At 45.3% G+C, this 13316-nt stretch overlaps 1 protein-coding gene across 1 annotated transcript in view; it reads left to right on the plus strand.

The window, feature by feature from the left end:
• The window catches only part of Limd1 (LIM domains containing 1), a 55327-nt gene that overhangs the window by 14039 nt on the left and 27972 nt on the right, over positions 1-13316 (plus strand). The window contains exon 2 of the mRNA XM_005348161.3: positions 12440-12541. Within this exon, the coding sequence (XP_005348218.1) occupies positions 12440-12541 (102 nt within the window). The remainder of the gene's footprint in view (positions 1-12439; positions 12542-13316) is intronic.

Consider the following 13316-nt stretch of genomic DNA (forward strand, 5'->3'; position numbering starts at 1 on the left):
TGGTCTTCAGGACATGCTGGAACTCCCAGATCAGTAGGTACCAATGCACTTGCTAGCGAGATCAAGCGGGCAAAGTCAGCTTGCTTCTTTTCCTCATATCTCGTCTATAGGCTGCCAATAGAAGGTGTGGGCCAGATTAAAGGTGTATCTTCCCTCCTCAAAGATCTGGATTAGAAGTTTGTTTTCCCACTTCAAATGATTTAATTAAAAAAAAAATCCCTCAAAAAAAAAAAAGCAAGGAAAAAAAAACCCCTCACAGGTGTGCCCAATTATTTGGGTTTTAGTTAATTCTAGATATTGTCAAGATGACAATCAAGGATGGCCATCACATCAGGCTTAGGTGGCAAGCACTTCACCTCTATAAGCCATCCGACTGGCTCCCATTTAGTAGTTTTGCCTGTTCTAAACCATAGCGTAAATGAATTCATATAGTGTTTACATGCGATTCAATGCTAACAAATCAATACTATATATTAGATAATGTATCTTGGAACAGAAAGCACAAGCCAGGGTGAAGCAAATCTAGTAGCTTATTAAATTTCTAGACAGAGAGACATTAATATAGAGAGATGGCTTAGCAGTTTTGAGTGTTTCTTGCTCTTATAGAGGACCCAGGTTTGGTTCCTAGCATCTACATTAAGTGGCTATAACTTCCTGTAGCTCCAGCTCCAGGGGATCCCAGAACATCCTTTTCTGGCTGCAGGGCACCTACACATACATATCATTATACCCACATTAATAATTAATAAATTTTTAAATCAGTTGTTCTCAACCTGTGGCTTGCAACCTCTTTGGTGTTGAATGACCCTTGCGCAGGGGTCACAGATCAGATATCCTGCATATAAAATATTCACATTATGATTCATAGCAGTAGCAAAAGTACAGTTATGAAGTGGCAACCAAGATAATTTTGTGGTCGGGGGTCACCACAACATGAGGAACTGTATTAAAGGTTCACAGCATTAGGAAAGTTTGAGAATCACTGCTTTAGACAAAGAGACAGGTAGGTAGACAAAGGAGAGTGCACACTCCCAAAGCCTGGCTGGCAATTTCTTGAGAGAGAACCACACCCAGGTGACTTTCTGACTGCTGTGTGAATGGCCTTGAGGCTCAGATTGTTCAAAGTATCTAATTACAACCAGTTTAGAGATTAAGCAAAGCTTAACGTGTGAGTAAAGTTTAAAAAAATAAAAATATATGAACTGACTTACTTCTCTTAAAGAGTTTCCTTTATAGGGCCAACAAGATAGCTCAGTGAGTATAAATGTTTGTTATCAAGTCTAAAGACCTGAGTTTGGGGCTGGAGAGATGGCTCAGTGGTTAAGAGCATTGCCTGCTCTTCCAAAGGTTCTGAGTTCAATTCCCAGCAACCACATGGTGGCTCACAACCATCCGTAATGAGGTCTGGTGCCCTCTTCTGGCCTGCAGACATACACACAGACAGAATATTGTATACATAATAAATAAATAAATAAAATGTTTCAAAAAAAAAAATAAAGACCTGAGTTTGATCTCTGAGACCCACATGATAGAAGGAGAAAACCGTCTTCTGCAAGTTGGCCTCTGGACTCCATATATGTGGCACACATGCCACATAACAAATAAATGTGAAAAGATAATTTCCTTTATAAATGAAATTGAAAGGTGGCTTTATGAAGTACTAAATTTAAGGATGAGAGACGAGCGCTAACACAGCTGAACAACAAACATTCTCATCCGAAGTGAGAACAGTTCGTGCGTTGTTTTTAACGTCCTTGTTTGAGATGTCCTTAGGAACGCATGCCCCATCTCTGTAGGGATCTTGAACACACCATGCCAGACACATAGGCAGATGCATCTGTCTTTCCACAAAGTGCAAATAACTAATAATGAACCCATAAGCTCTGTCAGTTTTGTTTGTTACAATGTGTCAAGTGTCCTGCTCACCCTCCATAACTGGCGCTGGCAAACAGAGTCTTTCATGCCGTGTTTGTTTGTTTTGGTTTTTGGTTTTTGGAAACAAAGTTTCTCTGTGCAGTGCTGGCAGTCCTGGAACCCACTCAGAAGACCATACTGGCTTCGGACTCACAAAGATCTACCTACCTTGGCCTCCAGTGTGTGAGTGCTGGGATTAAAGGCGTGTGGCACCAGCTCTTTCATTCCTTTTTTAAATTAAATTAATATTTTTTAAATGACTAATATTAACTCTCAGATCACACACTTCAGGTAGTAATTCTCTCTTCCCCTCTCCCTCCCCTCATCCTCCTTTCCCTTGTGTGTGGGGGCACTGATGGCAGGTATGTGTGGGGGTCAGAAGACAACTTGTGGAGTTGGTTCTCTTCTTCCACCTTTTTGTGGATTCTGGGGATGGAGCTCAGGTCGTCCTGCTTCCATTATTAGATTTCAAGTCTTCACATGCTGCGCCATGTCGCCAGCCCTTTGACAGGTTTTGTTTTTGTTTCGTTATCTTTTTCAACTATGTACACAGATACTTGTGCATGTGTACCTGTGTGTGGAGTGTGTGTGTTTCAGTGCTGGAATGCCAAGCTAGACAATCACTCTGTACCCCAACAAGCTACATCCTCAGCTCCTACTTGTGTGTTTCCAAGTGCCTTTAGCACAGTAACCCTATATCAGAGGGACCTGTTTGAAGGAGCCTACGAATGAAGGAATGAGGTGCTTTTTTTTTTGTTTGTTTCCTAGTCACTTGTTGGAAAAGCCATTTCCATCTGGTTTCTGATTTCCTGGTTCACTTTTTTTTTTTCAGGGATAGCCAGATCCTAATTTTATGCAAGTAACCATGGATTCAGATTTAGAGTGTCTGACCCTCCCCCTTACAACAGTGATGCTCCCAAGGGGTGGCCAGGACCAGCTTTCATTGTTCGTAAGAGTCCCCCGTCCAGCCAGCAGCCTTTCTAAAAGCTCTGACCAATAAGTAGTTGTATTGCCTTGAGACCCTTGTCCCTTCCTCCTGGGACGTTTGTGCCTGGGAACCCGTCTCTGTTCCAGTTTCCTTCCTGAACAGGGTTGCTGCTCCAGGCGCTTCTGAAAGATGGCATGACATGTCTGTGCACTGTGTATGGCTCATTTGCTCTGCCGTCTTTAAGCCAGGCGGTCTTAGTAAGCAGTATTTCCCTAAGGAAAAATGCTTGAATGATTTGCCCTCTATTCTAACCTAGGTTGCATAAAAACCGATCTTAAAGTCTCATAATCATGGGGGCTGGGTAAATGGCTTGGTGATTAAAGTGCTTGCCCCACAGGCAAGTGTAAGGATTGGAGTTTGGTTCTGCAGAATTCACATAAATCCCGAGTAGGAGTGGCGGTCTGCCTCTAATTCTAGCTTTGGAAGGTGTAGAGGGATCCCCAGAGCAAGACTAGCCATATTGGTAGCCTCTGGGTTTGATGAGACTTTATCCCAGTGAGTAAGGGGAAAGAGAGATGCAGGATGATTCCAGTATCAGCCTTGGACCTCCCATGCTTTGCACAGAAACTGGTCCAGCGGGTCTAAGCAGCAGGACTCTTTGCTCTAAGAAGAAACTTAGGCAGCCTGGTCTACAGAGCTAGTTCCGGGACAGGCTCCAAAGCCACAGAGAAACCCTGTCTCGAAAAAAGCAAAAAAAAAAAAAAAAGAAACTTAGGAAGAGACCCATGTTATTTGATTTTATTAACAACGTTATTTATTATTTTATTATTGATTAACAACGTTAATGTGTCCTCAGATTTGCATCCATGAATCTTCTTCTGTCCCTATATATATATTTTTTAATTGTTGTTGTTATTGTTTTTGAGACAGGGTTTCCCTGTGTAGCCATGGTGTAGCTGTCCTGGAACTCACTCTGTGGATCAGGCTGGCTTCCAACACACAGAGATCCGCCTGCCTCTGCCTCCAAAATGATGGGATTAAAGGCATGCGCCACCACCGTCCAGCAGTCTTTGTAATTTTTTAAAGGTTTATTTTATTTTAAGTTGTGTGTGTGCGTGCATGTGTGTGTGTGTGTGTGCATGTATGCATGTGTGCACATGCGCGTTGAAGGGACTCTAACTAGCTTTAATGTGGCAAGCGTGGCTCTGGCAGGCCTTGCCCTTCTCCCCCCATTCCCTCTGCCTTGCCTAAAACTGTTAGATTACATTCCTAAAACTACCCACCAAGGTCTGTTCCCTTATTTGACCACTTCCTCCTCCTGAGGCTGACTATCCAAGTATTAATGGTCCAGCTATTCAAGTATTAATCCAGCAATCAAAACCACCCTTTGGTTCACCTAATTAACATGTTCAATCAAAGTATACCACGGCATCCTGGTATCCTGGCCTATTCTAACACAGATTGCCCCTTTTTCTCTTAAAAATTACACCTAAAAAGTCATTTGCTGGTGTTTTTTTTTTTTTTTTTTCCCGAGTCAGGAAGTAGCCACTTTAACTTTTCTTCCCTGCTTAATAAAGGATCTCTCTGTGAAAACAGGTGTTTCGGTATGGTTTGTGCATAATCTGGGGGTCCAGGAGGGTGCCCTGCTGTGCAAGGTGGGGATGGGGTCTCCTTCATGCATGTGAGTGCAGATGCCTGAGGAATTCAATGGATCCCCTTGGCACAGGAGCTACAGGCAGTTGTGAGCTGCCAGATGTGGGTGCTGGGACTGGAACTCTGGTCCTCTGCAAGAGCAGTGTATGCTCTTCACCTCTGAGCTCCCTCTCCAGCCTTGTTATGATTCTGTGAGCGTCTTGTGTGTCTTTCCTCCTCAGGAAGAAGTCAGTGAAGTTATTGGGTCACATAGAGTGTGAGTTTAAAAGAAAACAATGTATCAAATTGCCCTCTAGAAATGCTATTTACCTTTTTTGCTCCCTTAAAAGCCTGTGTGCAGAAGTTGGAGGGCTTGCCTGGCTGTGAGGGGGCTTAGTGGAAGAAGCGAGGTGGAATGTCTTAAAGCCGTCTTCCTTTGAGTGGGAGAACATTGAGACCGGTACCTGGAGAGCAAGGACAAGTTCACAGTGATTGAGAAGTTGCCCTCCGAACTTCCTTTCCCACTGTGAAGTGAGGCCTCTGCTGGGTTTGAGGCCATGTGTTTGGTGGCAGCTGAAGAAAGCAGGCTGGTGCAATGGCTGTAGCCCCAAGTGGCTTTAAGTACTTCCTTTGTGGGTTAATGATGGCCTCACCAATTGACTCAGGGACTGCAGAGTGCTTGGGAGAGGGCAGAAGCAGGGACACCCATAAAAGCAGGTGATGCTATGTTGTGTTGCCTGGATATTCGGAGGATCAGCTGATAAACTTTGATTTTGGACTCTCTGGGGTGATATTGGACATCAATTGACACTTTGCCTGAACCGCTGACATTGAGAGGAGGTGATATACTCGTCGTGTTAGGTAGACACCCAGTGCCAGCTGCCTCTGAGGTATTTCATGACCGTAAGTATGGCAGGAAGGAGGTCCAGCCTTGATCCAATGGTGTGGCCCATTTCTGGAACCTGTTGACATCCAGAACTTGCAGAGCTGCCCAGGACCGCAGGCGACAGCTTTTAGCTGAGAAAAAGCTTTATGAAAATCCATTCTTGGATTTGTGTCCTCTTCTGGCATTCTTATGTCTCATCTGTATTAGCCAATATTCTATTGCTGTGAGAGAAGCCATGACCGCAGCAACTCTTATAGAAGAGAGCATTTAATTGGTGCTGGCTTAACAGTTCAGAGGTTTAGTCACGGCGGTAAGCATGGCTGCATACAAGCAGACATGGTGCCCGAGAGTAGGTGAGAGTTCAGTGCTCAGATCAGCAGGCAGCAGGAAGAGACAAAGAGCCACCGGCCCTGGCTTGGGCATCTGAAACCCCAAAGCCCACCCCAAGTGACACACTTCCTCCAACGAGGTCACACCTATTCCAACAACGCCATATCCCCTAGTACCTGTCAGATAGAACCAGTCCCTAATGACCAGACATTCAGATGTAGTAATCTAGAGACCGTTCCTGTTCAGACCACCACACCATCCTTGACTGGGTGCCCTGACCTCACATTGTCCCCTTTGAGCACACGATAGGGTTCATGGCTGTGTGACATCCAGCGGTAGGAGCAGGGAGTTGCCCTTCCTCATTGACCAAGAAGCCAAGGCGTGACAAACCAGTGAGCTAGACTGAGGGCACCTGCGGGTTTTTGTTTTGGTTTGTTTTGGTTTGGCTTAAGCTTGCTTATTTTGAGGATGGTCTCACTATGCAGCCAGTCCAGCTTGGCCACGAGTTCAAGACCTTCTGCCTTAGCTTCTCCTGATGACATCATCTTATTTAAAGCCTTTCCATCACAAGTTGCCATCCAACTTGGACCTGATGTGGGCCATGGGAACTTTTAGGATCTATTTAAGACAGTGGTCCATTTTACTATGTTATTGACTTTCAGCTACTCTTCCTGGAGCTGCTGCAGGGGCCGAGACACTATCCTACTATAAGCCATATCTATAACTTTTGTCAGTTATGACTTTAAGAAGTATTTGTTTATATTACTCTATGTATTTGTGCTTGAGTATTTGTATGTGTACCACATGTATGTAGGAGTCCGAGGAAGTCAGAAGAGGGGTTAGATCCCTTGGAACTGGAGTTACAGATGGTTGTGAGCTGCCATGTGGGTGCTGGGAACCAAACCCAGGTCCTCTGCAAGAGCAGTGAATGCTCTTAAGTGCTGAGCTATCTTTCCAGCCTGTTAAGTATTTTTGAGGATCCACTAATACTTTCTTATTTCCAGAAAAATTTCTACACATGTAAGCAATCTGGGAAGCATTGCCGTGTATGAAGAGCGTTAGGCCCCTGGGACCTGTGTATCTCAAAGCTGTTGTATTAGTTCCTTTTCCTGTTGCCATGACAACATGCCTGACAGAAGCAGTTTAAGGAAGGAAGGCTTATTTCAGCTCAGTTTGAGGGTACAGTTTATCATGGTGGAGACGTCACAGCCGTAGGAACTTGAGGCAGCTGTTCACATCGCGTCCACCCTCAGGAAGCAGAGGTGAGGGTGCTTAGCTCCCTTTCTCCTTTTCATTCATCTGGGACTCCAGCATACAGGATGATGCTGTCTACAGTTAGCATGAATCTTCTTAGCTTGATTTACCTATTCTTCTCCTACAGCCATGTCCAGATGTTTGTCCCCTGGGGGATTCTAAGTCTTGTCACATTGACAATATTAATCATCATAACCACTAACGTGGAACCCAAACATGCCATCAGCAATTATAACAACAGTGATCGCCAAATATCAGGTTTCCTTAATGGAAGAACTTTCTGTTTACTTCCCGTGAGTCGAGAGGCTCCCTGGGAGGCCTGTGACATTGCTTTAGCCTCTCAAAAGACATTTATGGTCTAACAAATCCAAGTGCTAGTGGCCCTTTCGCTTGGCACTCAGTTTTTGTTCATCATGTGGAAACTTCTGACCACTAGCTGCCCAAGGCCCTGGCCATCAACTGTGGCCTCTCACATAGGAGGTGCATGCAGGCCCGACAGCGAGTCTCATCTGAGACTTTGGTGAGGCTGAGTCCCTAGCTGACACATCCAACCTGACATTGTGATATATGATGCTTCCATGGACAAAGTTCATGCTCAGAACTGTACAACAGAGCTTTTTAAAAAAATCTCAAAATAAACCTCATAATATTTTATTTAAGCTTACAGTTTTATGTTGGCCACTTTCAGAGCTACCCTAGGGTGCGGTTTGGATACACCTGCTTGGCCTAGGCATTGTGCTTTCTGACTTCTTTAAAGTAATGGGTTGATTCAGCTTTATTTTCAACCTCACAGAACCAAGTGTTGCCTAAAAGGCTCCCAATTGAGATCAGATCAGGTTGTTGGCCTTGGTTGTGGCGAATTGTTTGAATTTTTATTGCTTTGGTGGGACTAGCCCAATGTAGGTGTTGCTGCTCCCGAGCAAACCAGACTAGACAAAAAGGTATTTCTTGAGCAGGAGTCACACTTTGCAAGTTAGAAAGCACAGTTCTAACAGGCTTTCTGCTTCATGTCCTGTCCTGACATCCCTCAATGAGGAACTCTGAGCTGGAAGTGTAAACCAAATAAACTTTTTTCTTCCAATTTCTCAGGATAGGCCCTGTTTTGCAGAGTTCAGTGAGTGGATTACCCCAGCAGGCCTAGGCCTCCCCAGTCTCCTAGGGAAGCCTCATCCTCTGGAGTCTCCTTAGCTAAATGACACATTCTATTACCAAGATCCTAGAAGAAAATAAACCAACATGATGAATGGCATATTAATGTCCACTGGCTGAACTAATGCTCTTTCAACAACTTATTCAGTGCTCAAACTCCTAGATGGCCCCATGAAGCAGGGGCCTGAAGACAGATTTTATTCAGGGTCTGGTCTAAGAGCCCTCTTTACAGCTAGCTTGTCTTGTCTGAGAGTATTTACAGCTTTACTCTGGCAGGGAGGGACTTGGTAAATCTGGTCAGTTTCAGGCACTTCCCAAAGCTATTTTGAGTTGTTTATCTCCCTAATTACGGAGCTTCCTTACAGGATGGTATGTTTCAATCGTGGAGGAAACCCACACAGCAATCTTTTCTTATCTCTTCTTCCTCAGCCCTTATGAGCGCTGTACAGTGAACCAGAAAAGTCACAGATGTTGAGTGAGCCTGGTTTTGGAGCTTTTTGCTTCATCTTTGAACTTCAGTTCTTTGTTTGTCAAATGGTGATTGTATTGGGGTGTCAGGTTATTATTAAATATATACTTAACACTATGTTTAAATAGTTTATTTAATACTAATATTAAACATAGTGCAGAGGTTAGCACATGTTTAGTGGATTCTCATTCAGAGGCTGGAGCACCAGAGACTGGATTGATCTTTGGCTTAAAACAACCCAAAATTTAGAAAAGAAAATAAATCGATAAAGCATAGGAACCAAAGGTTTTCAAGAGACTCAGGCACAACAGTAGTTGCTAGAGAAATGCAGCTGGAAGCCACAATGAGGTTCCACCCTGCACCTGTTAGAATGAATACATTAAAAGTTATCTACACCAAGTATTGCCGAGTGTGTGAGAAACTAAGTCTCCTGAAATGCTGGTGGGATGATCTCCCTTCTTCAGGAGACAGTTGGCCAGGGATTGAGGATGTGGTTCTGTTGATAGAGTGCTTGCCTAGCATGCTGGAATTCCTGAGAGGCCCTGCGTTCTATCCCTAGCACACATAAATATGTAATCGCAGTATGTGGAACAGTGGAAACAGGAAGTGCAGGCATTCAAAGTCATTCTTGGGTACACCTATGTATAGTCTGAGGCTTTCCTGGGCTATGCGAGACCCCGTTTCTCGTTTTGCTTTTTGTTTTTTACATCAGCTGTGCAGCCTGGCCGGTCTATTTCTAGGGCTTCACTCCAGAGAAAAAGAAGTCTAGGTCTAGGTCTAGGTCTGTACAGAAACTCATGCCTAAATGTGGACAGCAGCAGTGTGGGAAAGCCCCCAAGGGGGGGACATAGCTCCATGACTGGACGAGAGGGCAAGTGTAGTGTAGTCTGCCCCACGCCTGGATGGCCTGTGGTCTGCCCCATGCCTGGATGGCCTGTGGTCTGCCCCACTCCTGGATACTACATGGCAGCAGATAGGAGCAAACAGGAGCTATTGACATCCACCAGGACAAGAGTAAATCCCAAAATACTTATGCAGTGACAGAAACCAGATAAAGAGGTACCGTCCAGGTGTCATTTATATAAACTCTTGACACAAACTAATCTGTGATGATAGTAAACAGACCCATGGTTGCCTGTGGAAGGGAGCATGAGAGTGGATTACATAAGGGGAGGACATGGGACTCATTGGGGTGGCAGGCGTGCTGGCTTTCCTCATTGTGCTGATGCTGTATCAGTGTCAACATGTATCAGGTCACACTTTAAATGCAGACAGTTAGACTGACAGCATTTACCACTAAAGTCCTGTGACCTGAAGATCTAACCCTAAGGAAAGCAGAGCACAGACTCCCAAAGTTCTTCTCTGACCTCTCTATGTGTACCATGCTATGTACGTGCACACACGCATGCACACACACGCGTGCACACACACATACACACACACACGCACACATGCGCGCGCACACACACACAAATGATGTAAAAAATGTGGACAGTTTACTGAATGGCACACTTCACAAAAACTATGCAGGGCAGTTATGGTTCATACCTGTGACCCTAACACTCAGGAGGCTGAGACAGAACAGTTGATAAGAGTTTGGGGTCAGCCAGGCTATAGAGAGATTTTTCTCAAAGAACAGAAATACATTAGTAAATTAGTCCGTGTCTCAGTTTGGAGACCGGACTAAGGGAGGCTAGTCTGCAGGGAAAGCATCCACCTTCCCCTCTCGTCTCCTAAAAGCATGTGTCTTACTCACCTTTCTGTTGACTCAGTGATAGCCGTCGACACTTCCCTTCATTTTGGGGGTTTGTGCATCTCCGGTGGCCTCAGATTGAGTAAGTCAGAGGAATGTCAACAGCTTGCTCTTTTTCTCTTCTCTTGAGCTCCAGCACGGGCCAATTAGTAAGCCCAAACAGGACCTCAGGTAAGGTGGGGCCCTTTGCCCACTGTGGGAGAATAGTTTCCCTCAGGGTAGGCTGAATCAGTCCCTTTTGTCTTCTGGAAAGTCCGTCTCCAAGAGAGAGAAGTGTTTATAGCTGAAAATATGCTGTCCAGATTACTGAGCAAAAGGACAGGTCACATTGCTACACTGCAGAAGGGTGCGTTTTTTATGGAAAGGGCCTTGTGGTTGAGGTTTTGGGCAGAGATGACTTTTGGGGTGGGCATGGGGCAACAAGGCAAAATGAGAGGTGGGCCAGGCTGGCACTGGGAGGGCAGGGGTCTGAATCCTGAGCAGGACAGATGATCAAGGTGAGGAAGGAGCCGTGTCTCTTCATGAGATGCCCACATGCATATCGTGAGTAGCTACACAGAGATAAGATGGGCTCAGATTCCATATTTCAAACCTACTAGCAGGGTGACCTTTCTAGAAACCGTCTTGTGGGGAGGAGATAGTAGGGCCTGTTTTATGAAGGTCTGTATGATAGGCACATGATTCCCAGAGTGTGAATCACAATTCGCGTGTTCTTTTCCTATCTTTTCTCTCCAGGAGGAACTTTACTATCCATTTATCTCTCGTTATCCACACCACGTATCTGTCCTACTGATGTGTCTTTGTATGGTATATTCCCTACTCCATGAGCAACGGTTTGAACATGTAGTTTCCCTCCTTGCTTTGTGTCTGTGCTTGGCAGTCCACATGGTGAGGAACGATGCTTGCCACTCAAAGAAATGAGGTCAGGACCTGAGAAGTGGAGGCGTCTGGAGGCAGTAGGTAGCAGGCCTCCGATGAGGAAGAATTAGAGGAGAACATTTCTGGGCAGGGTACAGAGAGTGGGGAAATCCTGCTGTCCGGCTCGTCCTGGGAGGCTGGTGGGCATGAGGGTCCCCTCGGAGATGCCATCCAATGAGTAAGATTTGACAGCTCTGGCCTTCCCCCCACCCCCCCAGAGTTTTAATGAGACAAGTTCACTTCTTGGGTCTAGGCTGGCAGATGTAGGTAATATGTGATACCTGTGTATATGTAATGTTTCCTCTTTGCCTGAGGGGTTGGTATGGGGGACATTTTATAAAGAATGTAGTAGCTTAGACTTTCTTGGTAGTAATTGGTTTGTTAATTTAAAATAGGAACTCTGGCTGGGCATAGTAACATAAATCTTTTATCCCAGCATGTGTACAGCAGAGGCAGGTAGATTTCTGTAGAGTTCAAGGCCAGCCTCATCTACATAGTGAGTTCCAGGACGTCCAGGGCTATATAGAGAGACTTTACCTCAATCAGTCAATCAGTCAGTCAGTCATGGTGCCTGAGAGTAGTTGAGAGTTCAGTGCTCAGATCAGCAGGCAGCAGGAAGAGACAAAGAGTCAATCAATCAATCAAAATAGGGACTCTGATACAATACAATAAGTTGGTATTGTATCAGATCTGCCAAGTGCTGGCAGATCTCTGAAACACATACATATAATTCACATAAAATTAAAACTTCAGTCAGTTATGCTGACACATACCTATAATCCCAGTACTCCGGAGGCTGAGGTAGGAGGATTGCTATGAGTTTGAGGTCACTGTAGGTTATATAGTGAATTCCAGGCCAGGTTGAACTACAGAGTAAGATCCTGTCTCAGTATACTTAAACATATTCCAAACACTTTTGAGATTAGATTTAGTTACTTATTTTTACTGAGCTATGTTATAGTCATGGTTTGGTTAGAATTTGGTTTTCTGAATAGTCGGAGCCTTTGAAAGTTCTGGACAAGTGTGGGGATGGTGTGTGTGTTTGTGAAGGGTGTTGATGGTGGCTGTTTTCTGCACTTGTAAGGACTGAGCACTGAGAAATCCATGGATGTGGTATTGTGGAAGGTATTCTGCTTTGTTCCTTGGCTTTTTTATGACTCAAATCCCAGTTTTCTCCTGACTTGGTGTTTTCTTCTTACCTCCTAGGAGCCTGCGTGAAATGCGGCAAAGGCGTGTTTGGAGCTGGCCAGGCCTGTCAGGCCATGGGGGACCTCTACCACGACGCGTGTTTCACCTGTGCAGCCTGCAGTAAGTGTGCAGCCGTGGGGGTGGGGAGAGGTGAGACTGTAGGGATGGAACCCAGAGCTTCCTGCATCCCAGGCAGTAGAGTCACACTCCACCTGGACAGAATCCTTAGAGCAAGGATTCTCAACCTCTGACACAAGGCTAATGAAGCAAGGTGATTTACCTCTAAGTATTTAAGATGGTGATGGTAAGCTGGGTGGTTTCAGACTAGTCCTAATAACATTAGGTTTGTTATGTACAGTGGAGACCTCAGGAAGAGATGCTCAGTGCCTTGCCAGTTATCACCCCTAGGGGGTCACCCAGCTCACAGACACCTACCCAGGTCACTGCACCTACTGCGTCCCTCCCCTTTGATTTGAAGAACATTGCTTGAGCATGAGCTGTGATTGTGCCTACATCACACGGACACACGGGGCCTTCGATACACCCGAGGCCATCACTGTGTCCAGTGTTTGTAAGAGCAGACACTGACTGCATTGAGCTGGCGGCATCTGGTCACTGTGGAGTCTGTCAGCAGGGTGTTCGCACGTCTGACTGAGTCGTGGATTATATTTGATTCTGGCGTCTGCTGAGGATAAGAGAAGATTTTTGTTAAAGCAGTTCCCCCCTCTTTCTCTCTCCCCTTTCCCCATCTTTCCTTTCTGCTCTGAGAGTCATTTCTTAGCCTGGGCCCTGGTGGTGCACAGAATGCCTTTAATCCCGGCCCTCAGCACTTGGGTTGGGGACATGGGGGTGGATCTCAGTTCAGCCAACCTGGTCTACAGAGTTCCAGGATAGC

Source organism: Microtus ochrogaster, chromosome 5, assembly GCF_000317375.1.
Source record: "Microtus ochrogaster isolate Prairie Vole_2 chromosome 5, MicOch1.0, whole genome shotgun sequence".
Lineage (NCBI taxonomy): Eukaryota > Metazoa > Chordata > Mammalia > Rodentia > Cricetidae > Microtus > Microtus ochrogaster.